At 45.3% G+C, this 25311-nt stretch overlaps 2 protein-coding genes across 2 annotated transcripts; both read right to left on the reverse strand.

Annotated features, from left to right (window-relative positions):
- Positions 1-269: 269 nt before the first annotated feature.
- On the reverse strand, positions 270-1718 carry GJD3 (gap junction protein delta 3). Its single transcript, XM_075171886.1, is given in 5 exon segments — positions 270-1005; positions 1335-1480; positions 1483-1617; positions 1619-1696; positions 1698-1718. Coding segments are annotated over 5 exon segments (1116 nt in total).
- A 3104-nt stretch (positions 1719-4822) lies between these two features.
- On the reverse strand, positions 4823-25066 carry TOP2A (DNA topoisomerase II alpha). Its single transcript, XM_075171617.1, has 35 exons — positions 24962-25066; positions 24393-24539; positions 24125-24215; positions 23567-23630; positions 22904-23049; positions 22429-22526; positions 21898-22110; positions 21520-21693; positions 21211-21312; positions 20585-20722; positions 20271-20409; positions 19827-19984; positions 19283-19408; positions 18692-18802; positions 18493-18598; positions 17723-17832; positions 16869-16961; positions 16282-16396; positions 15842-15963; positions 15127-15275; positions 14212-14443; positions 13948-14082; positions 13624-13824; positions 12857-13052; positions 11462-11553; positions 10720-10866; positions 10531-10614; positions 9709-9906; positions 8661-8766; positions 8221-8361; positions 7629-7779; positions 7426-7487; positions 6981-7106; positions 5683-5909; positions 4823-5393 (listed from the first exon to the last, which is right to left on the reverse strand). Exons 1-35 carry the CDS (start codon positions 24992-24994, stop codon positions 5244-5246), a joined length of 4683 nt encoding a protein of 1560 aa, XP_075027718.1. The 5' UTR covers positions 24995-25066; the 3' UTR covers positions 4823-5243.
- Between the last annotated feature and the right edge of the window lie 245 nt (positions 25067-25311).

The following is a 25311-nucleotide window of genomic DNA, read 5'->3' on the forward strand; positions in this document are numbered from 1 at the left end:
GTGGGGGGGTCAGGGGCGTCCCTGCTGCTGCGCAGGGATGGGGCCTGTTTGTTTTCCTCTTGTCCATATTTTTTTTCCAGCAGCTGCCGGGTGAGGCCCATCCGCTGCCCACAACAGGAACCAGGGGCAGCGGGGCACGGCACGGCACGGCACGGCACGGCACAGCCCTGCTTCCACGGCACGGCAGGGGCTGGGGCTGGGACACCTGTAGCTGCCCGCTGGGCTGAGGACGGCCACAGCTCGTGCCAGCAATGGCAGCCCCAGGCTGGCTACACCGTCAGGTCCCCCCGCGGCGGGGGGCCGGTGGGGCAGCACGGCTCCTCCGTGGCCCCTGCCGGCTGCCCGGGGGCCGCTCCCCGCTCCTGCGGCCGGTGGCAGCACCCAGCCCGGGGCAGGGGGCCCTTGCGCAGGAGGTGGGCGAGCTCAGCCAGGCTGAGCAGCGCCGAGACCAGCCCCACCACGAAGTAGAAGTGGATGAAGACGGTTTTCTCTGTGGGGCGGGAGACGAAGCAGTCGACGCGGTGCGGGCAGGGCCGCCGGCGGCAGATGAAGAGCGGCTGCACCCTGAAGCCGTAGAGCAGCGCCTGCCCCAGCAGGAAGCCCAGCTCAGCCGCGATGCGTGCCACCACGCTGCCCACGTAGAAGGGCTGGAGGCGGCGGGCGCGCTGGCTGGGGGCCCCCCCGTGCCCTGGCTTGGCCGCCTGGTGCACGGCGAAGATGACGAAGAGGGCGGCAGGGGCCGAGAGCACGACGACGTGGAAGACGAGGAAGCGGTAGTGGGAAATGGGGAAGGCGGCGTCGTAGCAGACGGGTTTGCAGCCTGGCTGCTGCGTGTTGCAGACGAACTCCTCCTGCTCGTCCTCGAAGACGTCGCTGCCCACAGTGGCCAGGACCAGGATGCGGAAGAGGAGCATCACCACCAGCCAGAACCGCCCCACCATGGGCGAGTGCTCCTGCACCGCGTCCAGCAGCGAGCTCAGGAAGCCCCACTCGCCCATGGCCGCGCTGTGGGATCGGGGTCAGCGCTGGGGGGATGCCGTGCCCACGAGGATGCACCCCAGCGGGCAGCACGGCCCCTCCAGCTCATCATCCTCCATGCCAATCACAAATGCATTGCACCAGCCCCACTCACAGAAGGGTGCCTGGGCAGTGCCAGCCGAGCTCACCCCTGTCACGAGCGTCCCCAGGCGTCTGCTGTGCCCCAGGACTCGCTCCCCCAGAGATGGGTCCAAGGACACCAGCTGGGGCAGCACTAGCAGGTTCCCCATCCCTTGTCCCCCCCAGATCCCCCCAGCCCCCCCGCAGCCCCAGCCCGGCGGGGTTGGCCCAGGTACCTGCGGAGGCTGCGGTCCGTGGTGTGCCAGCGCGGCGGGTGCCCGCTGTCCAGGGCTGTGGGGGACTGTCCGGTCCCTTGTCCGGCTGGGATGGGATGACGGGATGACGGTCCTGCAGCCACGCCTGGAGTCCTTTTAAAGAGACAGAGCAGCCGTAGGGGCGCCCGGAGGGGAGGGAAGGGCTCGGCTCTGCCGGGGGGGGCCTCAAGGACAAACGCTGCCCCTGCCCCGGGGCCAGCAGCTGCCCGGGGCACAGGTTGGTGCCGGGGGCAGCAGCCCCCCCATGCAGAAATGCCCCTGTGCCTTGGCCTCCCCAAACCCCCAGGGCCTCAGTGTACCCAGCCACAGCACTCGGCCCCAAAAAAGCCAACCCAGCGCTGGCATCGCCTCCCTGGCCCCGGCAGAGCCCGGGTACATCGGCTGCATTCGACCGTGCCGTGACAGCTCCTGCCCTGTGGTCTCGCCTGGGGCCGGGCTCTCCCCTGCGGGGCTGGGGTGCTGTGGACTGGCACCAGCCCTCCCTGCTCCATGATGCTGTGCCCATGGACCATCCTGGGCTGCCCCTGGCTCCGGCACGTGCTGGCAGACGGAGCCGCACCGGCCGGCGGGAGGCCGTGCTGCCGGGCAGCTGCTTCTCAAAGTGCTGTGACGCCCTGCAAGAAATCCTCTGTGGCATGGCCAAGGCTCCTGCCAGCCCCTGCCCGGCCAGGACAAGTGCCAATGACCTTTGCCTGCGCCTCAGATTCCCCTTCTGGTAACGGGAGCAGAGCCCTGGCCGATGTGGGTCACCCTCGGGCCCCCCTCGCCCTCGGGGGCCGAGCGATGCCCATGGTGGCTTGGTGCCCAATGCCCCACAGCTCAGCTTCCCCTCCAGCAGCGCTCAGGGTCCCCAACGCCCCGGTCAGGGAGATTTTGTGATGGAGGAAATCCTGGTATAGACACTGTGGTGCACTCTGTGTGTGCGTTCATGCACACACAGCTCTATATATACATTTGGGGTTACAGGAGCAGCTACGCAGCCAGCCTGGAGCAGCCCATGCGGCCGTGGCCTCACCATTTGCTGTGTGAGTCGTGACAACTGATTCTCTGGGCGCGCTTGCAGCAAGGAGAGCCGTAAATAGCACGGCCCCTCGGTGGGGACGCGCTGGAGACGCTCTCCAGAGCCCGGCAGTGGAAAATCTGACAGCGATTTCCACACTTGACTGGGTTCCAGCAAAGCACCTCGGTGGCACCGATAGTGCCTGCACCCGGCCATGGCGGGGGGCCCCGGGGTCTGCCAGTTGGTCCTGCAGCCACGCAGCTCCCCGTGTGCAGTGAATCACCAGCCTGGGATGTGGGGTGAGGTGGGTGTCGCAGCTGGGTCCTGCTTGTCCCTTGGTGTCAGCCCAGGAGCCACCGCCGGCTCCCCATGCCTGCCGGCACGATGGCAGCCCCGCACCAACCCCGTGCTGCGTGTTTCAGCCGTGTGCATGGTGCTCTGGGGGCCCCGCGGTGCTGAGCGCCCAGGTGCAAGGACGTGGGATATTGCAGCTCATCTCCCAGGGCGTCATTAGCGCCCCTGATCCCTCCTGCTGCGGGGACCCCGCACACTAACCCCCCACTTCTGCCAGAAGCAGCAGGAGCAGAGCCCGCCGCATGCCCCCCGGCAGACAGGCAGCCCCCAGGGGTGCGACTCCAGCCGAGAGGCGGCTGAGCACAAACCCACCGCTCGAGAGTAAAACTCTCCCGCCCGGGAGCGCTGAGCACGTTGGAAACTTCAGCCACCGCTCACCTGCGGCCGCCCCCGCCGGCTGCAGAAGCAGAACCTGGGGCAGACGGTCTGCGTGGGCAGACGCGGGTGCCACACGGACGTTCACAGGAATTTGGAAACCTCGGCTGTGGAGCCGAGATAGCGGCTGCCGGCAGCGGTTTTGCAAAGCCACGGTGTCAGCAGCGAGGAACTGGCAGGGAGAGCGCGGGCAGCACCTGAGCCAGCTGCAGGCGTTGCCTCAGGCAGGGTCCAGGGCTTGGGGGCAGCAAGTGCTGACCTGCTCCCACCCAGGAGCTGCCCGTGGGGCAGGCAGGACACCAGTGGGGTTTTCACAGCCAAGGGACTTCCAGCTGATGGCACCAGATTCCCCTGGCCGCCTGCTGAAGCAGCAGCTCCCCGCCGCAGGGGGAAGCAGAAGGGACACAGTTGAGGGGCCATCTCTGCAGAGCCCGAGGCCCCTACAGCTCCTGCCCCAGCACCTTCTTTACGTGGCTCCGGGCCACGGAGACCGTCCACAGCAGCCCTACACACAGACCAGAGCTTGTGCCAAGCCCTCTGCTCTGCCATCGCTTCGTGATGGCACAAGCTCTGCAATGGTCATTTCCATAACAATGCCAAAATTGGCTAAATCAGCACTGGAAATAACCTCAGAAATAACGAGCGTGGTTGGACAATGGAGATGACCCATTTAAGACCAGTCTTGGCAGCAGAGGGTGGCAGCCGATGGCCTCTTGCTCCTGAGAAAGTCTGAGCTTCAAGTACTCACCATGAACAAAGGGAAGCCGTGGCTCTGGAGAGGTGGTGCAAGGGAAAACTGAGGGAACATTTTATTGAAGAAAGCTTGAGTAAAAACACTTTTATTACATAAATATTAAAAAGGACAGAAACTCAGGACAAGAAAACACAGAAAATATTTACACAGACAGTCAAGAAACATCCCTTAGTGCTATAGAAATTGTTCTATGAAAAGCAAAACTTGACTAGGTAAATACTCCAGTGAAGTACTTCTAAGGGGAAGGGGAAGATGATGCTTCCCTGCTTCTGCTGAGGAAGCCGAGCGCTGGAAGGTCTGACCACCTTGGCACTGAGGTGACAAACAGGCCTCACCTCGCAGGGGGCTGCACCCTTCGTGCAGCCGGGCGCGCAGAAGCTAAGGGGAAGTTCTTTGTCCCGAGGAGCAAACAGGCAGGAGAAGCTTCATGCTGCCGAGCAGCCGCCCTGCACAACAGCCTTTTCTAGCACCAAGCACGGCAGCAGAGAAGCTCAGCACGGGGGAACCTGCTGCTTTCCAACGCGTGCGTTGGAATAACCGACCGGCTTTGCTGCAAGGTCCCACAGATCAAAGATCCTCGGAGGGCGAACGTCTGTCCTGCCTCCGTCCTCTCCAAGAGCCCTGGCGCTGCAGACGCCCGATGAGCTCTTCAGCAGCGCAAGGCATTGGCAGCCACACGCACCTCTTACCTGAAGATGACCTCTGGGCTGAACTAGCTGAACACGGGGTTTCTTGGCAGCCAGACAGAAGATAAAACTGCCAACACTGAGCAGAGCGGAGACAAGCCTGCACAAACCTCCATTGCTAAATCTGAATTTAAAAAACCAAAGGCTAAAACTCAACATGGCAGAGGTTGAGCAACAGGGGCCTGCACAGACATAAAGGACTGCAAGAGAGAAAGAAAAACACGAGCATGGAGTGCTAAATGCCTACACCTTGCATGTTGTCTGCGGCTGTGAGGTTAAAAGCTTATATATTTTATTATTTTTTAAGACATCTAAAGAGGGAGGTATCTATGTGAGAGGGTGTTTTAAAGGATTTGATATGTTCTAAAGTCTACTTGAACATTAAAATGACCACAAAGTGTCAAAAGATTCTAGCTAGCTAAGGGGTAAGAGGGAAGTGCATCAGCACTAGCTGGGAACGTGGCTCCAGTGTTCATGAGAAGGGCGGCGGGGGTGTTCCTATTTAAACAAACCTAACTTATTTAAAACCAAGAAAAATAGAGATTTATTCACTTGTAACAAACACTTTTGGACTAGCTGAAATTCAGTAAAAAGCTTTCCTAGTCTGAGATGTTGTTCTTTGGTGACAGCTTGTCAAGAGCTCTGCTGAAGGCTAGTTTGTAGATCAGTTTGGATCAGCAGTTTAAAATCTTCACAAAAATTCAAAACATATCATCCTCATCGGACTCCTCCAAGTACCGGACAGGCTTTTTGGGACGTCCAGGCCTGGTACGGGGCACGGCTGCTGTGGGGCTGTCCGCACGAGCAGTTGAATCAACAGTAAAGCTATCATTGTCTTCCAGCTTGGATTTCTGGAGGGAAAGCATAGTCAAGAAGTGAATCATGAATCTGAGCATAAACAGGGAACACAATTAGCATAAAACGCACCACTGTCTCACGGGCAAGGTGGTTGTTCAGACTGATGAGACCAAACCAACGATCTGGGGTAAGTACGTGTGCCCGACCCCCCCTTCCCCACACCCAGCAATACAGACGGGTGTCGCAGAGGAGGTTCTACCTCTAGCGCGCTTTTCCTGCCAGAATAACTGACACCACGCGCTGTGGTACCCCCTCGGCTCTAATGGGTGGCAGAGTACAAACCTTTGCTGCAACTGATTTGGAAGGCTTCGAGCCAAAATCTAAATCTGAATCTGAATCCAAAGAGCTTGGCTGCCTTTTGACAACTTTCCGCCCCTTGGTCTGGTTAGGCTTCTCGTCACCCGCTGCTCCAGCCTCAGAATCCGGGCACCCCTCCTTCGCCGCTGTCTTGCTGGATTTGGGTGCAGCCTTTTTCTTGGCGAGGATGTCCATGATGGATGGCTGGTTATCTGAAACAGAACTCTGCGTTTAAACCCTTGTTTCGCTGCCTCTCTTCTCATTCGCAGTTTGTGAATTACTTCCAACACAAATATGGCTCTGCGCTATACTGCGAGGTCAGCACACAGGTCGTCTCATTTTGAAGCATGGTTTTCTAGAAGGATCGCTCTTTACCAAGATTATGAGAAATGAGGTTGTTTGTCTGCTCAGTTCCACTACATTTAGAGCATCAAATTAAAATGTACCCAAAGCAATTTACAGGCTATTTCAGATTGAAAAGTCCTGAACTCTCAAGGCTGTGTAACCAATCTTATCCCTTCAAAACTTTTGCACAGGGTAGGATTGAATTGACAATCTATACTAAACAGTTACTTGTGGAGTTCTTTCATACCTATATTTTGACATTTTTTTAACAGCATCTTGAAGCATGTCTCCAAGTTAAGCTGAAAGGAGCAGGCCATTCCTGAACGATAATAGGCTTTCTCAATTTAGAAGTGGAAGAAACAGCTATTTTGCTGTAAAGTAACATACTACTTTACTGCTGGGATCAAAACCAGCTAGTGATGGAACATGCAAAACAGCTTTCAAAGTTTCACACAGACTCTGGGCAGTTAAGTTTAAAAAACCTGAGTCAAATGCCATAGATTTATGAGGTCGAGCTAGCACTAAATAGATCAAGCTACCCCAAAGAAGCTTTTCTTCTTCCTGGGAAGCAAGCTACCAAGTAGCTTTCTTCTCAGAAAGACGTGAAGTAGAACATTGACTGCAAGACACAAATTCCACTCGGATTATTTCTGCCAAGTATTACATAGCACTGTAGGAAGCATTCACTTTTCCTGTTCCCAAACTAAAATTCACTCCCTTCAAGCATGTCTGAGATGAACTAGAACATGGTATGTTTGGAAACAAACTTCTTTAAAAATGACAACAACTAGGCAACCTTTGCCACAAACCTCTGATCTTTTCTGAAATGAAAACTCAAGTTATTCAGGCCTCTAAACGTCTAGCAAAATCGCTCAGACTTGTTTCCCACAGGAATAATCATCGTTATCTAAAAATGATCTTACTAAACTTCGCCTTACCCTTAGCAGCACCGGCCTTCTTAGCTGCAGCAGGTTTTTTAGATACGGCTTTACTGCGGGGCACAGAGACAGAAGGAACTGCAGGAGCTTGACTCACATTTTCATTAGCAACATCTTGGACTTCAACTGAACAAAGAAAGCAGAAAGTAAGTCTGAAATAGTCAAATCATCTACTCTGGCTATAAACATCAGAGCAGAAGGAAATAATTTTGATCCACTTTATAAAAAGAACAACTATTAAAACTGGATTAATCACAAATTCAAGTTAGAAACAGACAAAAACTCTGGTGCACTGAAATCAGCTTGTACCCTAGCATCAAAGTTTCTTTGCAAGACCTTGTGACTAGCGTCTGCCTTTGTCAGCGTTAAGCACTGCTCAGAATGTCCAGTGCACTCTTGTGGGGTTTTAGGAAAATCAACAAGGTTTAGAAGGTCTTGTACTCACCAGGGATAGTGCTTTGCACTGGCTTTTGCTTGGGAGCTTTAGCTGCTTTGTCAGTGGTTTCCCTAGAATACAAAACCCCAAGTATTTTTTCAACTTATGAGGCACTAAATAAGTGCATTGAAGAAAAAGAGCTATTAATTTCTGTACAGCATTAACACTAGAAGCACAACTAATTTCCAGTGACTACGTGGAGAAATACTCACCTTGGAGCAGCTCTGGGCTTGGGAGCAGGTTTTTCTTTTGAGTTTGTATCTGACTCAGTGTTGCCTTCACTGTCGCCCTGAAATTCAGACTCCTCATCTGAGCTGGAGAGATTTGCATCGGAGTCCGAACTGATTATGGTCTTGACTTTGGCTGATGAAATTACACAGATGTATTATTTTACACATTTGGCAATATGCAGCTCAGTTTCTTTTTCAATGTTTTAGCTGCAGTTATTAAAAAATAAAGATCTGAATAAAAACAAGCAGATGTTGAGACTGCCAGTGAGAAGACTCCAAATCGCAAGTGTATTCTGGGCTTGCTTACCAACAACACATTTGATTTGCCAAGACAGTTGTGTAATTAAAACCAATAACTTTATTTCTCTAGTTGCCCATTTCTGCTTTTCCTTGAAAAGCATTGTGAAAATCTGCTCAAATGGTAGAAATATTTAGTTGTTATATATAGTAAAATAAATAAGCCTCTTAAAAATTATTTCTGGCCAAGATCTCTGACTCTGGGAGCTCTCTAAATAGTCTGGTCAATTTTCTCCTCCACAGACTGCCCCTCTTCTGCATTTGTGTCGTCACTCACCTGCTGCTTGGCGAACCACTCTCTCTCTTCGAGGAGGCACTTCAAAATCAGACTCTGAATCAGACTCTGAGTCAGACCAAGGGTTTCGTTTCTTCATTTTCTTTAACGGCTTAAATGGTAGAGTGGTCTGTCTCTTAGTACCTGAAAAATATTGGGAGGCAGGATGAACCAGCAAACTTCCATGTGTACTTCAGGCTCAGCAATTCAAGCTCAGCTTAGAAATACATCACTAAATTCAGAGGATACTAGCTTAAACGTCGAAGAGCAATAGTAATCTATTCCTCTTGACTGTTATCCAGGATCACCTTCTCTCTTACCTAGTTTTTCCAAAAATACCGATCCTAGATGTTACTCATCACCTTCAGGAAGAGGCCAGATAACCAAATTTACAACCCTTCCCCTCACTTTCCATTGATGGAATAACACATAAAAGCATTTACCTCGCTCAGTATTAAGCTTCTGCACTAATCTCTGCTTAAGGCCTGAAGACTCTTTGTCTCCTGATGTGCTTTCTTCTTGATTCTCATCAAATTCATTTTTTTCATTCTGAAGATACAAGCACATATCAAATAGATAGCAAGTCAGCTCACACCATTAGAAGAGGCACACAGAGTACTGTAGAAAGGAGTTGCTTATTTTAGATGTATGAAAGTTAGTGATTAAAAATCTAAGTTTGTGAAACAAACTGTGTGTAAAATTGATTACAGCCAAGTAAATCAGACATGATCTGTCCCCAGATCAGGTGACTTAAAATGCAAAATCCAACATTAACAAAAACAGGAACTTTGTCCCCACTCCTGAGAGCGCTTTGGTACCGCCTTTGTGTGCTGACGGTATGGCTCTAGGGTGTGTTGAGGATGCAGAATTGAACAGGGTGGGTTAAAAACAACAGTTCAAGTTATTTGGAAAAACTGTTAGACGGAACCATCTGTAGGAAAGGAGCAATATGTCTGGCTTACGGGTCAAAACAGGTGAGGGGATATTTTAATTTTCTATGTTGCAAATGGCTGAATGGCATAATTTCAACTAGCCCTATAACAAGAGTTAAATCTTCTTTATCTCCTTGATATTGAGGACAATAATGGCATTAAGTGGCTGAAAGCATTACTGGAAATGCAAAGGCTGTTCTAGAGAAGTGAATTTACTAGCTGTACTTCCTGCCTGCTAGAGGATTTATAAAATCCCCTAGAACAACCTTACTTGCATCTGCCTTTTCATTTCTAAGGTACCAACCCACCTCTGACATTGTGATATATGCTCTTGCCAAAAGATTTCCCTCTAAGCCATCTCCTGATACGCTAGTGAATCTGTTCTTCTTTAGACTGAGAAACATCCATTTCCAGTGTTCCCCATGTCCTAAGATTCTGTCCCTCTCCTTGAACAGCTGCTTCATCAGGACAAGTTCAGCTAACAAGAATTTGCATTTCTTTAGGACTGTATTGAAGAGGATGTAAAGAAAGACTAAGCATTCGGAATGTTCCTTTTTACCTTTATTTTCTTTTTAGTTCTCTTCTCTGCCTCTGCCTTCATCTCTGCAGTTATCCGAGGAACAACCCTTATGCCATGAGGTGATGGCATTACTTCTGACAGTTGAGCCTTCTTCACTTTCGTTTTCCCTCCTTTCACCTTTAAAGGTTTACCAGTAAAGCCTGCCATCTCATCCTGAATTTGCTTGGCTTCCACTGCCTGCAGAGGTGAGCATAAAATACAACCATGAGAACACCAAAGAAACAATGTACTGCTGAAAAAAACCCACCATCACAGCCCTTGCAGTAAAGCACTCTATACTTGCTGATAGATTTTCTACCGTCAGTTTAAATGAAGCTTCCCACTCTGCTACAGATTTGCACATTTTCAAGCAATGATTTAAGCCAGAGCTACAGTTTGGTTACTTGAGGAGTAAGAAGAGACACAGCAGTGACCAGGTGTGATGGTGCACAGACACCTGCCCACAATTTGGGCTCTGTTCAGTAAAGTCCAGCTCCTCCCTCACCTTTTCAGTGTCCAAAAAGCCCTTTGATCTACATCTCCTAGTACTAGTTTTCCCTCAAGCCCTCTTAAAACTCCTCTTCTCTATTCAGACTGGTAATTGACCTCCTTCCAACGGCACCTTGGTGGTTTGACTCCCTGGCCCAGAAGGGCGCTACTCCTATCCAAGCTAGGAAGGTGAAGAAAGCTTTCACTCTCCTCAATGAGTGCAAGACATAGGAGTTATCATTTTTAGTTTCCTTGTTATGACAAAAAAGTCAATAAAGAGCTGGTGGATAAGACTACAAGGGAGTCAGTCATCTGCACTGAACGCTGACATACGTCAAGTTCTTCAACAAAGACAGCAAGGTCTTCCTTCCACAGATCAGAGGGCCTCTTGCACTTAAGGTTTTCCAGCTCCTTTTCCTAAAGGGAGTCACAGTTGATAATCATTAGATAAACATATTTTAATCTACCATTAAAAAAAAAAATTATATAATAATGCTTTTATAAGAAAAGGAAGGAACATACTTTGTTATCCCTCTGCTTACAGAGCTCATCTTTCTTCTCTTTAGTCAGATACCAAAGGGGCATGTTCAGCAGATAGTTGAAGTCTGGTCCGGTAGCTGCAGCTGATTCTTTCTCACTCTCCTCCTCCTCCTCCTCCTCCTCTTTTTCCTGAACATGGATTTAAAACAAACATTGTCAACAAATATATTGACATATAAGGGTAGGGCTATTGATAAAATCTGGACTGCTTCACAGGTACTCCATGTGCTTATGGTATCCTAGACTCTTCTAGAACAATTCGGAAATGGATAAAGTTACACTTCTTAAAGCCTCAGCTGCTATTGCACAGAGGAATCCATCTGCAAAAACAATTGTCCAAATCTCTTTTGCTCTACTCTATTTGGCCTCTCTGTCTTGATAGTCCAGATTCTCTCCTCAGGCTACTTAAAACTGCCATCTTCCTCCCAGCCCTTCCACAACTGTCCCCCACAGGTGGAAGGAAACCCTTAAGGAACAACAAAAATTGCTGTGGCAGGAGGACTTGACCTGAGAGACTCAAACCGGAACGACTAGGTCTCAGTGTCTCCTGAACAAGAGGCTGAATTTTTGCTTCTTTTATGTTTCCTATCACAGACATACCAGACACGCAAGCTCTTGAATGCTACAAATTGAAAAGCAACTTGGGCTTCTTCCTACAAATTATGAAGCTTCAGAGATAGGGGGCCAGTTCGGATCTATTTAGAGAGGATGACTGAAGTATTACCTTGTTTTGTGATTCCTTCCAAGCCTTCACTGGATCAGATTCATACCCTCTCTGGACAAGAACTTGAATCAACTCTTTCTTGGGTTTGTTTTCTGTAAACAGACATTTCAGGATTATCAGTTAGTGACCACTACCAATCACTGTTAGAAAAGATGGATGAGCTTTAAATTTTGGATCCCGTGGTTCTAGCAGCTCAGAATCCTATCAGGCTCTAAAATAGCCTTTCCTCGTCAGAGGTGGGACATGTGGAAGAGCCCGAAATAACACCTAAAAGGTTCCTACTTAGCAGGTGATTTGTCAGGTCAGCATTGCTCCTGTACCTGTCAGGAACACCTGCCAGAGCACTGTAAATATTTTTCTTCTTCATTTCCATATATACATTTCCCCTGCCCTAAGTAGTTTTTGAACTTGGAAAAAAAGGTGTGATGGTATCAAAAAGGTTTCATGGTAACAAGCAGGCAGGTGGAGGAAAAACCCCCTGATAGCACTCAAAGGCTTCGGTATAGCTTGCACCTCATTAGAGTTCACCTGGGAAATTTATGCTTTAAGTGCCCCAACCAATGGAAATGCTTCAGCTGGAATTTGTTCCTTTTTAAAATATCAGAAGCAATCAACCATGAGACACAAATACAAATGAAACCAGCTCTGTCAGCCTTGGAACTGCTTATTATAAAAGCCCAAGCAAATGCATTTCAAGGGTATTATTGCTCTTCCTGAGTCAAGTCAAACAGACACGGGCTGTTGGGATTATCGGGCTGCCTTCAGACACAAACCACAAAGCATCTTATGACACTTTGTCTAGCTGTGAAATAAAGTGAAATACAGACTGCCTTTTAGACAGAGGTGGAAAAGTTGATTGAAAAACTTGAATGCTGGGAACAAAGATCTGTTTCTTTTTCTAGATCATGATTCTCAGATGCTGCTAACTGGAGTTAACTAAGTTTGAAACCCCAATCCACTGAGAACATGATTCGGAATATTTTTGCAGAGGTTCACAAAGATAACACAGAGATAGGGGTTCTTAAGAAGTATGCATTTGAACAGAAAACTCTACCCCTTTCTAACCCCACCAGTACTTAACTCTTATTCCTACTGAGTCTGAAATAGATGGGAATTATTGCTAAACTAAAAAAAAAATTCTACTCTCAAAATAGTGTCAAGCACACAGTAAGAAAGCTACTGATATCCCGTTTTAATTAATATGTACATAATGCTCTATAGACCAAGGATACTCTGTGAAGCATTTTCCTCTTGTATGTTACTGGAACAGACAGATAAGCTCTGGTGTAGTTTGTTAAGAGCCAGTCCAGTGCTGAGGGGCTGCTGACAGAACTCAAGGGAGCACCTAGTTCTTCTCCCAGTTTCATAAACCAAGTAACCCAGAACAATGCATACCGATCACGATTTTGCCATCTATTTTCTCCAGGATGAAACGAGCCTGGTTGCTCAGTTTTGCAGACTCGGCACCTAGCATTCCAATAAGCCATTCTTTTCTCAAATTGTAATATCGGAGCCTGAGTTCAAAGAACTCTTTAAGAATATCCTGGGGAGAGTCATACTTCTTGAGAAAGCCGACATGGTCAAAAAGAACCTAGATGAAAGAACACAGGCGTTGTGATGATAAAACTGATTTCCAAAACCACTGAAAATTACCTATAACACAGGTGTGATAGTACAATTGAATTATTAGCCAACAAATTATAAAACCTTAGTGTTGTTTTAGAAATTACGTCAGTTTGCAAGCACAGCAGCAGAGACAATTTTAGAATTTCAAAGTTCTTGAAAACACATAGTAGGGCTAAGGTTACTTGAATCTCAAAGCTATCTGTAGGATAAACATCTTGCATCAAGCTTCACACATTGTCAGAATCCAGACATTCAATGGCGGTGCTGCTGTCACAACAAAGGTCTCTGTAAACTGTGTAATTTCAGATCACTTTGACTCCTTCAGGCAAAACCATACCACCCTGGGCCCATTCCCAAGCCAGTCTCTTGACCTTTTAAAGGTATATTTAGAAAGCTGATTTAAAACCAGTAACAGCAGAAAAATTGAAGTGAATAGGTTACTGCAAAAGAGTATTTTTGTTACACGCAGCAACTCAGCTGTCCACACAGTCTTTGAGTTAAAGCAAGAACTTTCTTCAGCAAAATCTATTACATACCATGGAGTTGCATGTTAAATTTGTTTGGAGTTTGAAGACCTTATGCAGCCCCACTGCTTTAGCTTCAGCTAGTTTTTCTTCAGTCATCTTCACTATAAACTTCACGGTCGTGTCTGTGTGATATTCTTTATAGTCTGTGATTAGTGGGGGTGTCTTCTCAGTCCCATTTAACATTGGCTCCAGAACTTGCTCTTTGTAAGTCTGAGAAAAGATTCAAAGTCAGACCCATGTTTTCCATGGAGGTGAAAAGCTCCAAAACCCACTAATCACTTTTTGCTTTACCGAGCAAACTGTATGTTCCTAGGGCAAATTCACAGTTTATACCTGTGTCCATGTTCTGACAGGCAGCTCAGTGATCTCAATGGTTGTAGAATCCAGGATAGACACTTCACCACTTATCACATACTGATTAGGTCCCAGCTCATCTATTGTGCCTTTGAAATTCTTGTAACTAGGAAGCTAAGCAGAAAAGAACACCGGATTCAGCTTTGTGTTGATGCTTCTGTTTTTAAGCACTTGCATGAAATGCTCCGATACGTGCTGAATAAACTAACAAGTGAGACATTATTTTTAAAATACATTATTTACCATTGGCAATGGCTCTTCTCCATCCATCAGGCGACGGATATTATTCACAACTTCCCTGATATCAAAGTTGGGGATCTTACAGGACCAGCCAGTACCAATCCCTTCTGCCCCATTTATCAGCACCATTGGAATGATAGGCATATACCATTCTGGCTCCACACGTTGATTGTCATCATATAGGAACCTCAGGATATTGTCATCCATTGGAGGGAACAGCAACCGTGCCAGTGGGCTAGAATGGAAAAGAGAATTTAAGCCCAAATTCTTGTTACAGAACAGCGACCACCATGCAAAAAACAAGCAAAACACAAAAATCACTACCAGCCAACCGTAGCCATACAGCCTGGGTGTCTAAGTTAGGAAACTAGACTTCTAAAGTAGACTCAAAACAGAGATGCATCTTCAGCAATGTCACCAATCTCTACAGGTCCTACTGACGATATGGGACCTTAAGCTCGTACCTTAAGTGTGTAAATTAGACGTTTAATGTCTGGGAAGGCTCCAGTTCTCTATACCTTGTTTTAGTACAACCATACACATGCTCAACAGATTTGACCAAATTTGACCTGAGTGACCATTGGGTCACAGAGACTACAGCGCTGTACTTTCAGATACTAGAACTTCACTCTCCCAACTCAAGTTCATTTTTTATTATCCTACCCAAATTTCTCCCTTTGTTTTTGCTCCCGTTTCCACATTCTCTGCTATGCCTTTCTGTTCTCTGGGATGATAACCAAGTTTACGTATCTGAATCTAGCATCCAAATCTTACTTCAATAGTTGCTACTCTGAGTATGCAAGTAGTCCAAAGTTTTAAAGGGAAAAATTAAATTCATTTTTCATTTTAATTGCTGTAAAATTGAGTCCTGTAATATGCTAAGAATGTTTGAGACAGTAAGAAATCTTTAATGCTGACCTGAGCATTGTAAAGATGTATCGAGGGCTGGCAGAGTCTTTCCCACCATGCAGCCTTGTGCCAAACTGACCAATAGGCTGTAGCAAGTTGAGGTTGTTACTGCCCACAAAGTTCTGAGCTAAGTTAATAATAGTCATCATCAGCGAGGCCTGCAATAAAGGAAGGTTCAAAGCTAAAAATGCAGAATTCTTCACTGAATGGACAAAATTAAAGGCAAAATTCACACCAAGAACAGCACTGATAGAGAGGATAAACTCAACTAGTAAAATACTAGAGGAAACTCTCACTGAAAGTGCATCCCAGGACCCTCCAGTCTGGATGACTAGTTATATTGCTATCTACCTGTTCTTGAAATCTCCAATGAAAAATTCTATCAGTCTCACAAGGGAAGCTTGTTTTAGTGCTTAACTTCCCCTTACCAAGGTAGAAAGGCTATTAACATCTGCCTGAATCTATCACAAATAAAGCAGGTTTTTCCTGTTCTACTTTTTGAATGAAATATACTCCCATAAAGTCTATGTAGGACAGGCAGACCGACCAATCTCAGATTAAATTAATATTGAAGAATTAATAGCAGATATACAGCCATTTTGCTTTGGCATTTGTACTCAAACATCTAATCCTGCTTTAGAGGCATCTTAACTGTCAAGCCAACAGAAGGGCTTTTTTGCCTTTCATTTAAAAAGCATTTTGCACAACCGGGCCAGGTTCTTACTTCACCATGATGGTATGAGGACATCTCAGCTACAGAACCAGCCAGCTGAGCAACCTTCACCTCCCGCTTATCATTTCGTTTGAAACATGTGAAAAGAACTTTTCTTTGACCTGGCTTCAAACCTGTATAAAAAAGAAAAGACCTTGTGATTAGAACGCATAATGTGTTTCACTTCGTTTCTGCTCTCTAGAGACTAAGGACTACTTACACTCCTAAAGATTCTACACCAGGAGAATAAGGTACTTGCAATAATACGCTACAAAACGGACAAGACATTTAATCCAAAGATTAAAAAACTTGGACAGCAGAAAATGGACTTCAGAACACTGACCCTGAAAACTCAGCAGGTTACCCTGATTCTGATGGTATGATATACAAACACCCATTTATTAAGTTTTGGGGAATGCACTATGAGGAATCACTATCTTGACATAACTTACCATCAACCAGTGACGGGATTGATCTTTCATTATCGGAGTTTGAGAACAGGACTAACTCCTTGTTGATGAAGTCGTTGTATGTCAGGTAACTAGTATTTTTCCCGTAGAGGTATTCCTAAGAAAAACAGTGCAAGATTGCCTTAACAAGGTCTAATCTGTTTCTTAGCTCATACTTGGCTAATTTCACGAAAATGGAAGCTCCTTGTAAGACTAGCTAAACACAGCTCAAGTGCTGACATTCTTAGCATGGCAAAGTGAAACATCACTTCCCATGATGCAGGCCCATTTTTTTGAGAAATAAAGTCTTCATACAGTCCTGCTCGAGTTATCATTTCCCTATTGATAAGGTAATTTGAAAGATAAGAGTTAAAAGCGAAATTAACTGTTGGACAGTTGACAATGAGGCTACACTGATAAGATGAGAGACGAAGCTGCTCTGCAAAATCCTGAAACATTTTAACTGTCCCGTAATCCAGTGACTGACTCACTGACTGAGCTGTGTGCAGCTCTGGCCTGCCAGACTGAAGCTGAGAACAGCCCCGGGGAGAGAGGGGAAACCAGTTTCCTTCACACACGTAACCTTTTACCTCTGGCCGACCATGCAGCTTCCGTTGTCTTCTATCCTCCATGAAATTAGTCAGCCACTCCTTTCGCTCTTCTACCTTCTTCTTACTAAAGGCCTGTATATTACAAAATGAAAAGTAACTCAATTCTAGGACATTCTGTGGTGTGCCCTATTGGATCACTTGAGAAAAAGAAAGCATGCAGGAAGATTATACCCAGGAGAATAACATGCTAAACAGGCTGACTTAATAGCCTAGGTGCAATAAAAGGTTCTTGTAGCTAAATACATTAAGAGCATAATTTCCACCAGTCTTTGGAAGACATGGTAGTTTGGTTTAAATGTATGTGTTTTTAACATAATAATGGAAAACTAAAGCAGATTTCCCCAGTAATTAATATTTTCGGGAAAAAACTTGTTTTTTTGGCCTTGCCTAATAGCTCAGAAGACTTAAGAGTCAATGTCTACTGGAGGTGAAGAAGTTCACAGAAGTGAGGACTGTTTTAATCCCCTGGTGAACCATTTTACAAGAAGAAAATCTGGGAAAGAAAGGGGAGATCTGACTTGGAGAAAATTGCAGCAGAACATGCAGAAAAATGTTAAAGGAATATTTACTATTGTGTCTGAAAATGTCAATTGGTTTGTACTGATTAGTTTGTTCTGAGCTATATTTAAAAACCGTCATTAAAAGGGTACTCTTGGCCTGAGGTCCGTGGGCAGATTTGCTTCTACTGGTTAGACTAAAGCCGTAGCCTTGGTAACAAAGAGATTGTCTCCAGCCCAAAGGCCTCTAAGAGCATTTTAAGAGAAAATACACAGCACTCTAAGCAGTAGAATACCAAAGGTAGTAAGTCAGCAATTAAATCAAGTGTTAGTTACCAGGGTGATCGCAGCATCATCTTCAGGACCAGAATATTTGAAGCCAATTCGATGTTTAGCCATATCGGCAAAGTATTCTTTAGCCTCCTTCGATGTGCTGGTACCCAAACCTGCAGAGAGAATACAAGTTAATCCTAATAACTTCTTGCTTAAATTAAGTTGCAGTTCAAAGAAATATTTTGCTATGCCTAGTTTCTGTGATGCATCATATAAATGTGCAACATGAAGATGACTTACTGAAAACTTACATTACTTTAAAATGAGATGCAAGATATCACAAAAATCACAAGAATTAGATAAGTAAGCAGTTGCATGTTGTACTTTTGGATTTTGTCTGTAACTCCTGTAGATATCTGAAATGATTAACTGCAAATTGGAAATTCCTCATCATCCAGCCATTGTTCTGCAGTGGGCAACTTTCATATTGGTATTAAGCAATTCTGGAGCAAGTACTTAGCTTACAGTGCTAACAGCGCACAAGGACTGTACCGTGGAAAACAGCACAAAAAGCTGAGCATAATTGCCTAGGAGGGCTGAAAGAATGGTTACCTACAACATTGTAGTTCCATTTTGAGAGATTTTATTGAGATTTTATCCAGTTATTGTTTCCTTACTTTTATATTTTATGTTGCATGTATTTGTAATCAGAATATCTTACGAGGGAAGAGACTTGGAGGTCACCTGGTCCAAACCCTTTCTGCAAAAGCAGGGCTAACTTAAATGCTCTTGCTTGGATCATTTAATTTCACCATATTAAGTTTTCTACAAACCTTTATAGTACTTGATTTTCCATGAACTGTAGTTATGTGTACTGCTTTTCCATTCTTCAAATTCAGGAATGCTGTAGAATGCAATTTCTTCTTTGTTTTTAGAGGCCTACAATGAACAAATATTTTAACTGTGAAATGAGAGGCAGATTTGGACCAATGGGTCCTTACTCATTCACCTTACCATCTACCCAACTCTTACCTTTATGATGGGAGTAATAAATTCCTCCAAAAAGCTGTGTCTTAGAAGAGATGGCCAGTTGTGATGGATGAAGTTAATCAGCAAACCTTTGATATGCGATCCATCTTGATCCTGATTTAAAAAGAAGAAAAAAAAAAAAGGAAAAAAAGACATATTTAATCAGGGACATGATGCAAGTGACAAGTGTTAGCTTAATAGCAAATGATTCTATAATTCCAGCTAACTGACCCTGTTAACTTTCACTTCAAAAATGTGACCATGCGCTGTTTAACTACTGAAAATTAAGAGAAACAGAAAAGGCCCATTCTTGGTGAAAAAAGGTATCAAGGACTAGTCAAGGACCTTGAATCAGCAGACTGGAAAGACAATATTTAGCTATTTGGTGATGCTACTCGCCCCTCTATTTTATCTGTTTTGTTTTGTGGCTGAAAAGACATTATGACCCACTAAAATATAGAATGATAAAAGGAAATGAATACAGAGAATTAGGTACAACAATGGCAGTGGGAGAAAGGTATTATTTTCTTCTTTCCTCTGTATTCAATTGTTGTTTTTTTTCCTCTCCCAATTTTCAGTTTTAGTGAACCTAACCTGATCTGTCATAATCATAATCTTTCCATAGCGAAGAGTCTTTAAAGATTCTTGATCTTCATAGTTCTTCTTGTACTGTAAACCCACAATCTTGATGATGTTGTTGATTTCAGCGTTTTCCATAATCTGGAAAAGATCACACGGAATAAAAACTTGTGTTTCAGACTTAAAATGTAGCTCAAAAAAGTCTAAAAATGGATAATTACACCGTTGACTGAGCTTTGTCTTGTCAGTGTTTTTCTGCTGTTTAGAAACTTATCGTCTCTAAACTGAAGTCTAATGCTGAAATTATTCTAGATCATTCCAAACATTCCCTAGCCCACAACCAAACACTATCCCTTCAGGCAAAACACTGAACAGGACTGAATCAACATTCCCAGCAAGGCAGGCTGAGGATGGGACTAGACTCGGGCGTTTAAGGCACTACTCCTATGAGTTACAGTGTTCCAGGTATTCAGCTGTACTGACTCAGTTCAAACACATTGCATTACACAAAGCATACCGCGCCTTCTAACATGTAGACTATAAAGATTTTCCAACTAACCTGCTTATGAGAAGCTTCTCTGACGTTGAGTATTTTCCCACGAAGGGGAAATACTCCATATTTGTCTCTACCAACCACTCCTAGACCAGAGACAGCCAGTGTTTTGGCTGAGTCTCCCTCGGTCAGGATAAGTGTACAATCTAAAGAATTCTTGCTGCCTAAAAAAAAAAAAAAAAAATCAAATCTGTTTTCTAATTAAGAGGTGAAATCAAAGCCTGCATACTCACAAATGGAATGAGAATAAATATCTTCGAACACATACAGGTTTTGCTGCACTGCACATAGTAAATGGGGATAAGCATAGTAAATGGGACTGTAAAATGGGGATAAACTATTACTACAGTTTTTCTCATTTTTCCTTAGGAGACAATTCTTTCATTTGTCTAACGAACAGGTTTTAACTGTTTTTGAATGAATTGGTTACAAATGATGTAAAACACTTACCAGCATCATTGGCATCATCCAGCTTAGGAACACCCTTAATCTTAGTGTGTTTCACAGCCGAACATTTCTTATTCAGCTGGCTCTGAGCTTTAAATTTTACCCAGTTTAGGATACTTTCAACAATGCCACAGCCAACTGCCTGCAATACAAAAAATAACCCCAAACAATTGTGGGAGAAGCCTTAACAATGACAGAATTTTAAGTTACATACTTTTTTTAGTTCCTGACATTACTTCAAAAGTATATATTTGCCACATTAAAAATAAGACGCAGTTTTACAGGCATCTTGATTATCCGTGTATATCAATACTTACACCCTTCGTAAATTTTTCACTCAGTTTACAGGTTGAGCCAAAGTTCTTTGCCTGCAGAGTCATGTTCTCTTTAGTCTGAGAGTCAAAGGTTGGGTTTTCAATTAAAGCATTCACGAAAAGCCACATGTGGTTCTTCACCTACAGTTAAATACAACGAGCATCACACATTATACAGGCTCATCTCAGTAACAGCAGTGCATTCTGACATTCGCCTGTCAGAATCACACAGTGAGGAAAAACTCAATTATCACTATGTTTTTGAATTTTCCTAGATGTCTTGAAAGAATTTAGGACAGCTAATGAACTCTCATGAACAATGTTATGTGATTTGGAATGTCAAGGAATCAGCAGCTCTCAGCCTAAATAGGTATTATCTAACAGATACTGAGTTTTAGTGCATCTACACTGACTTAGTGTTCTGATTACAAAATACATCAGCCAAACAAAGAGAAGATTGTTAGTTGGCTTAAACTGGACAATATGAGACTTCTATAACTAGCAATTTTATATATTGTCTGTACAATGGAAATGTGTTATTAATTAATGTAGTAATGCATTAAGCTCTAGTTACAATCTGCAATAATGCTAGAGTTGTGTTTCCCGCTGGGGAAATTCTGACATTGTACCTGAAAAGGCTTCACTCCGACTCCGTTTTTGTTCTTCTTTTTCACAACATCAATGAGTTTAGTCACAAGCTGGTCAGCTATATAATCAACGTGCCTGCCACCCTAAGGGAAAATGGGACCAAAGACCTGGTGGTGATTCCATTGGAAAAAAAAAATGTATGCATATCTATTTAAAACTGTAAGCATAGTCTTTGCACCATTAAGCAACTAAGTATTTTTTGGTAACATACATATATTTGAAAGTAGCTAAGAATATTAACGATGAAGAATATGGCATTAGCTTGACTAAATAAACTAAAGAAGAGTTACCTTTGTAGTGGCAATGCTGTTGACAAAGCTAACTTGCTGGAAGCCTTTTTCACTTAAAGTCAAACATACTTCCCACCGAGAATTTACTTCCTCATGGATAACCTTAAGCGCATTACCAGTTTCATCTACTTTGTCCTTCAGATAGAGGTCCACATAACTGCGGAATCCTTTCACCTGCATACAGATGAAAGCAGACAACTCGTTTATAACAGCTCCTATAAATACTTAATTCATATCCTCCTGAAAAGTGGGTAGAGAAATCACTCATGCAAATTTTGCCTTTACTATGTGTAATGACGCAAATTGCTTCAACAAAATCTCACTGTTTAAATGGCATGAGAAGTACAGATATTACTGTTTTTGTAAATGCTCACTTACAGGCAGCTTCTGTCCATTTAGGAAAACTTTGACATCCTTTGTGGATCCAGCAATATCAAATGCTCTTCGAGACATTAGTGCTACAATGTCTTTATCAAGAATTGTCATTTTGAATTTTGATAGATCAGGTTGGAAAGTTACACATGTATAATCTTCTCCATCAAAATATTTCAGTTTCATTTCACCAGCCTTTCCCATGTTGTCTGTCCAGGTCTGAGAAAAGGAGGTTTTGTGAGTTGCAAGTCTAACACACACGAGCAACTAGCTTAGTTTTTAAAAGCAGTAAGCTGATTTACAAGTTTTAAATACTTTCAAACTAAAAAAAACCCACCGGTTAAAAACTAGATTTTGATTATGTCTGCTCATTTCATTGTTCATTTGAATAGTATTTGGTGGTACAGTAGTTGGGCCAAATTTACTCTAAACGTAGTGCACTAAATGCAAGTCACGCCTTTTTGTTTTGAAACAAAAACTTAGGGTCTTATTTGAAAATCTCAGGTATAACCTTACTGAAATGAGAAGCGTTCATACCTGCTTGAATAACTTTTTGTATTGGCGACATGCAGTTTCCACAGTAAATTTTGTGCTAAATATGTTGCACAGTTTGGCTCCATAACCATTTCGCCCACCTGGAATTAGAAGGAAAACAGACTTGTGTTATTACCTTTGTTCAAAACCATCTAGAAGAATTCCAGACTAACAGGAGTTCAACCACTTCAGCACAATCAAAGTACAACTGTCAATAAGCAACAATATCTTACAAACTCAGTACGTGACTACAAACCCATATTTAATTGGGATTAGTGTTCAAAGAGAATTTTTCCTATTCTCCATGTTTGTACCATTATTACTATAAAATAGAGCACGGAGACTTGTCTCTGACGGACTGAGAATGCCGTTTTCATGTTGCATCAAGGACCTACTTCCCCCCCTTGAGTTCAGTTCACACATTTAACCCGATCAGGCTGCTCAAAAATATTAGTGCCTATTTGAGAGTCTTCCCTACCTGTGACTTTCTTTTCATTGTCATCGTAGTTGCTTGATGTTAGCAGCTGTCCAAAGATAAGAGCAGGCACGTAGACCTTCTCCACTTTGTGTTCAACAACTGGAATACCTTTCCCATTGTTCCATACACTGATTGTGTTATTCTCTCTGGGAGGGGGGAAAAGTGTGTTTTTAAGGCTGCAAATGACTGAGCTATGAAACAAGTATTATACAAAAGCTTTGGGGAAAAGCCACCATTTCATCAAGAGCAAATCTCTGTTCTGCAAGTGCAGAAACAGCCAGCAGAGGGAGGACAAGTCAACAAAAAAATTCTCAGCTCTGCAGATACCCTCTATGAAATGGACCACCACACGTAAAAATCCTCTATCTATGCTCAGTGACAGAATAAAAAGGTTGAGAGGAAGAAAGGAGGAAAATGGCCACAACGGAAAACAACAACAACAACAAACCCCATCATTTCACCAGTCAGCACTCTGTAAGAGACCAAGGGACTCTTACAAAGAAAAAGGCTTTCACAGCTGGTGAATTACGTTTGGTCTAACTTGCATTGGCCGCATCGCAGAGCCCTCTGATACTACACCAGCTTAGCAGAACAGCATCTGAGTGAGAAAATCTAACGCACTTGAGTTGGGAAGGCAACGAACAAAAATGAAATAAAACTTACACATCAATTGTAACTTTAATGCATGACATGTTTTTATCCCTCTGCTTGTTGTCTGCAGCATTGACTAGGAGGGAAAGATTATTGTTATTATATTACATTCTCAATCAAGACAAAACTATTAACTATAAAGTGTCTTCAGTAGAATGAATGCAAAAATTCAATACAACCTTACTAATAATCATTGGTATGCAAATATTTTGCAAGTTACAAAGAGGGGTACTACAAGTTAACATAAAAGGGAGAATTTGGGGCTGAATGAAATTGGTTTTGTAATAGAGTGTGCCATCATCCCATGAATGGCTTACTATTAAGTAGCGCTAATGGAAGGACATTAGTATCCAATATTTCCAAGTATTAGTATCCAATATTTCCAAACACAATCGACAAACAATGTACTCTGCCAACGTCATCCATCAAATTATGCAATAGATGTTACTTGGTCGACAACGCAACCAGATAAAAGTACACTTGATAAGTTCTTACATTTAGTTCTCATTTCTTAGACATTCAGCACCCATTAATAAGTCAATCATTGACTCAACAGACAGGTCACCTTACCCAGAATCTCATCAAAGATTTTGTATAAGCCAGGCACAAAGGTCACATCTCTGCAGTTAAGGCCCACGTCCTCATCAAAAACCCACATTTGCTGAAAAGAAGGCAAGAAATACATAAGACCCCAGATACACCCCCTCTTCTATGCCATCAGTTTGTAAAGCAGATGTTTTGTGCTTTACAAACAGATGTTAATGACTTCTCGCCTGCACGGAGGAGTTCAGGCGGCTTAGCCCCACGATCCTCCCTTGCCCCGGGCCTCCCCCCGCACCTGGGTGACCAGCTCCACGGAGCCGATGTAGGTGTCGGGCCGGAGCAGGATGTGCTCCAGCTGCGTCTTCTTCTGGTAGATGTGCTCCACCGAGAGCGCCTTCTTGGTGCCATCGCCCTTGGGCACCCGGGGGTTCTCGTCCGCGGGCTGCTCGGAGGGAGAGACAGCGGCAGTGAGGGGCAGCGGGATCCGAGAGGTGAACTGGGGGGGCCCGAAGGGGGAGTTGGAGTGGAGCAGGGGGGAGTTGGAGTGGAGCAGGGGGGAGTTGGAGTGGGCCCGCGCGGCGCGGGACCCCGACACGGTACCAGGGGAGAGGGGGAGGATCCCGGAGGGGGGCCGAGGAGAACGTAGATGGGGGAAATCTCAGAGGAACGGGGGATCCGAGGGGCCCGGGGGGACTGGGGGGAGAGGCCGCGAGAGGGGCCCGGGGAGGCCCTGAGGGTGCCCAGCGGGAGCTGCGGGAGGCCCGGGACGCCGAGGGGACGGGACGCCGAGGGGACCCGAAGCCCTGCGGGGACAGGGGGCCGCGGCGTGTGGGGCGGGAGAGGGTGGCGGGGCGCTGCACGCACTCGGAGGGGCGACGGGGACTCCTGGAGCTCCATAGCGGCGGCGGGCACGGCTGAGCGGAGGCGATGGCGGCCCCAACCGCCCGGCGCGTTTCAAACCTCCGCTCAGCCCGCCGAAACCCTCCGCCAATCCCCGCCCGCGGGCCCCCAGCGCGCCGCCAATCGCAGCGGGAGGGCGGGGACACGGGTCGCGCTCCTCCCTCCCTCTCGGCAATCACAAGGCGCTCCGCGCATTCAAACCAGCCACTCAGAAGGGACGGTTGCGGGATGGACAGCGATATCGACTAATGGAAGAGCGAGGGCGCTGTGCGGCGGCGCTCTACGCCTGCCCGGTTGCCGTTGGTAGTGTGATG

The sequence above is a fragment of the Calonectris borealis genome, chromosome 22 (genome assembly GCF_964195595.1).
Source record: "Calonectris borealis chromosome 22, bCalBor7.hap1.2, whole genome shotgun sequence".
Taxonomy (NCBI): domain Eukaryota; kingdom Metazoa; phylum Chordata; class Aves; order Procellariiformes; family Procellariidae; genus Calonectris; species Calonectris borealis.